Raw genomic sequence first — 3,539 nt, 5'->3', positions numbered from 1 at the left:
CATCGTCATAGGAATGGGATGTGCTGTCCCACTTCCTCTTTCACACGGAAGTTTTTGTCGTCATTTTTGAAAGATCCATAATTGATCTCTTCATAATATGCCCTGCGATCATCAATTAATTATCAACTAAAGCAGCGAAGATTTAATTTACATGCAAATCCTCAGACGGACGGTCAGGATCCCCCCCCGAAAACCCAGCCAAAAAATGGCATCCCTACGATGCTCTCAGACAATCCAAACCGCCCAAAATATTATATGTGATATCATCAATATGTGCGATTAATTGAAGTGTCTCAGAACTACGTCGTTTTCCAAAAGGTAATTTAAATATTACGAGATGACTTCCTTCTAAAGCAAGACTACCAGCATACATAAAAGCACGTCTCAATCACTCCATTTTGCCACATCCCTCAGTGCTGAAAACCTCTTACAAAAACAAAGCACAAAAATTCACCTTTTAAACTTTCTACATCATTTCCCATTTCCCACGCACCTTACCCGTTGCTTTACGCAACTCTCAATCCCATTCTGCTTCTTCTTCCTCGTCCGCGTTCCATCTCGACCAGATCAGATCAGATCAGCCGCTGCAAAAATCATTTTTATGTGATCGGAAACCCAGAATTTACACCTCCCTGATCGGATTTCTATTCCCCCCCATCGTCAAAGATGAACATAACGATCCACCGTTTAGATCTCCCTACGCTACTGCTCGTGTTCTTCGCCGTAGCCGCCGTCTCCGCTCCGCGGAAGCTCGACGAGAACCCAACGCCGACAGCACCCGTCAACGGCGTGAAGTGCCTCCCGTGTACCCAGAGCCCGCCGCCGCCGTCACCCCCGCTGCCGCCGCCGCCGCCGCCGCCGTCCCCGTCCCCTCCTCCGCCGACTCCCAAGAAGCCGCCAGTCGGCCCGGAATGCCCGCCACCGCCTGCCGCCCTAACCCCGCCGTCTCCGGTGGTGCCTGATATATTCATACCGCCGGGTCCGCCGGGGAACTTGTATCCCATCTTGCCCCTGAATTCGGTTGGCGGCCAGAGCTTCGCTGCCGGGTTGCCGGCGTTGGTTGGGTTGGGGTTGGTGGGTTTGGTGGCGCTTTGGTGAGTTTTTGGTAATTTGAGATTTGAAGGAAGGGAAGTGCGCGGATTTGGTCAGCTCAAGAATTGAAGTTGGACCGAGTTAGAAAGATTTCCATGGACGGGAGGATTTTCAATTTTATGCAAAAGTTTTTAATGATTCTGCTTATTGGTACTCACTTACTTTAATTAGCAATTTCAGTGCTTCATAATTTCAATAACAATCGTCCATTTCATGGTTGTTTTGTATGTAAGGCTTTATATGAAAATTGAAGATGGATCACAAATTCAAGCGGTTGACTATCTCTATTGGATTGATTGATGTATTCCTTTTAGAATTCTTGGTATTAGTTGGACAAAATTTAAGAAGGATAATCTTTACAGGTCACCAATTGTAAGGTATATTTATGTGTGAATTAATTTGACATTTGATGAATAGTGGATAATAAATTTCACCATAACCTACTAGTGACATTAAAAATTCTAATTTGTATTTTTAAATTTGAACTTTTATATACCAATAAAAAATTATAACTTGTTTGTTATTATGAAATGAAACGAGTTAAAAATAAAATTAAATAAAAAATTATATGATGAATATGTGAAAATATAAAAATTAATTAATTTTTTTTTATTATATTCGTGCATATTGAATATTAGGCCAATATAAATTAATATTATTTTTTATTTAAAATCTCCCAAATTTTTTAGATCCAGATTTCAGGTTCTCATATACAAGATTAATTTTTTTTTAATTTAAAAAAATCAATTTCAAGTAAGGATAAGTTTTAGAAAATGACAAGTGGTTTGAGAAGTGGAGATAATGCACCAGCTGGTGTATTCGCCGGGGCCGCTGTCTTAATAAAATAGTTAGCTTTCAAATGGTCCACCATTTGGTGGAGAAAGGTGTGTCCAGAAATTTCTTCTCATCTTTATGCGTCTCTTGTGCGTTTAGATTAGGACGCTGAGCCATCCAATTAGTTAATGGGTCTTATCTCGGTTCAAAGAGTGGGTATAGCTTCTTCCCCTGCTCAAATTGTCATTATGAAACTTCATCTCGCTCAAGAACTAATGCTTAAACTTTGGAACATAAAAGTTTGTCGAATTTTGAGTTTTTTTTTTTATTTAAATTTTGATAAAAATTAATAGCATTTTATAGTATATTTTATTTAAATTTATATAAATTCAAATTTAAAACTTCTCCTAAATATAAGGTCATATTTTTAGACTATATTAGTTCATGAATTCAATTAATTTGAATTTTTTTTATTAGTTTTTGGTTATTCTAACATTTGTTTTGTACTTTATAAATGGAGACTTTGTTCTCACGAACATTTTATATTTTCACGCATGTTAGGATCGATAGGTATGACAATTGAGAAAACAAGTGATTAATAAAAAAGAAATTGAAGAAAATAGGCATAAGATTTATTGAGCATATGCATAAATGTTCAAATTGCAATAATCCCTTTTGTTTTTGTCAAGATTGTTGCTTTCATGGTGTTCTTTGCAAGAAAATTGAAGATTCAAATTTTCCGCATTATAGCATGTTAAAGGTTTAATTTTTAGGAAATATTTACATCAAAAGGCCTTACCTTTATCATGTTTGGGTCATTGACTATTTTTATGTGTTCTTAAGCAAACCAAATAGTTGGTTGAGTCAGTATATTCTAGACCAAAGAAGGTTGAAAACTATCCAAAAAGGCAGAGAAATGCTAGAGAGAGAGAGAGAGAGAGAGAGAGAAGGTGTTTTGAGTGTGCATGGCAAGATTTTGAGGTTCCAGAGGACTCGAATAGGATTAGAAGAGCTGATTTATAGATTTAGAAGGGATAAATATCCCAAAAATCCAGAAATTTTGGGCATCGCCATGGTCATTAGTGATGGCTGACCATAGTTCTAATAATATTCTTTCTGTAGGCTTCTGGCCAATTTGAAGGTTGAAGATGAATCCCCATGTTAAGAGGAGCCAAATGGTGATGACATTATATTGTTTCAACATTACCCTAACTATCACAATGCAGTTGAACTCCACCTTATTATATACCCAGCTCCTTTACTAAACCAGTAAGCCACAATGCTTTCTTAGTAGCTTCGAAGACTACCATATACTTTGACTCAGTTGTTGATAATGTTATCAAAGATTGTACCATGGACCTCCAACATATAGATCCTCCCGTAAGGGTGAATACATACCCTGTTGTAGACCTCCTACCATAAAGATCCACTGCATAATCAGCATCAACAAATCCCACAACTGGTGGATTACTCTATTGCTTGCCGAACATGATGTCATAGAGAGAAGTACCTCGTAAGTACCTAAAAATCAATTTTACGGCATCCCAATGTTGTCTACCCATATTTGAAAGATACTTACTTACCACATCAATTGCATGTGTCAAGTCTAGTCTTGTACATACCATAACATACATTAAACACCCCACAGCACTAGCATAGGGGGTCTTTGACAT

The 3,539-nt window shown here is 37.8% G+C and overlaps 1 protein-coding gene across 1 annotated transcript; it reads left to right on the top strand.

Annotated features, from left to right (window-relative positions):
• The first annotated feature begins 252 nt into the window (after window positions 1-252).
• On the top strand, window positions 253-1,373 carry LOC131154035 (sulfated surface glycoprotein 185-like). The gene has a single exon (XM_058106501.1). It carries the CDS (start codon window positions 667-669, stop codon window positions 1,096-1,098), a length of 432 nt encoding a protein of 143 aa, XP_057962484.1. The 5' UTR covers window positions 253-666; the 3' UTR covers window positions 1,099-1,373.
• The last annotated feature ends 2,166 nt before the right edge of the window (window positions 1,374-3,539 follow it).

The sequence above is a fragment of the Malania oleifera genome, chromosome 4 (assembly GCF_029873635.1).
Source record: "Malania oleifera isolate guangnan ecotype guangnan chromosome 4, ASM2987363v1, whole genome shotgun sequence".
Classification (NCBI taxonomy): Eukaryota; Viridiplantae; Streptophyta; class Magnoliopsida; order Santalales; family Ximeniaceae; genus Malania; species Malania oleifera.
The sequence above is the reverse complement of the archived record's forward strand: the minus strand, read 5'-3'. Positions and strand labels throughout refer to the sequence as shown.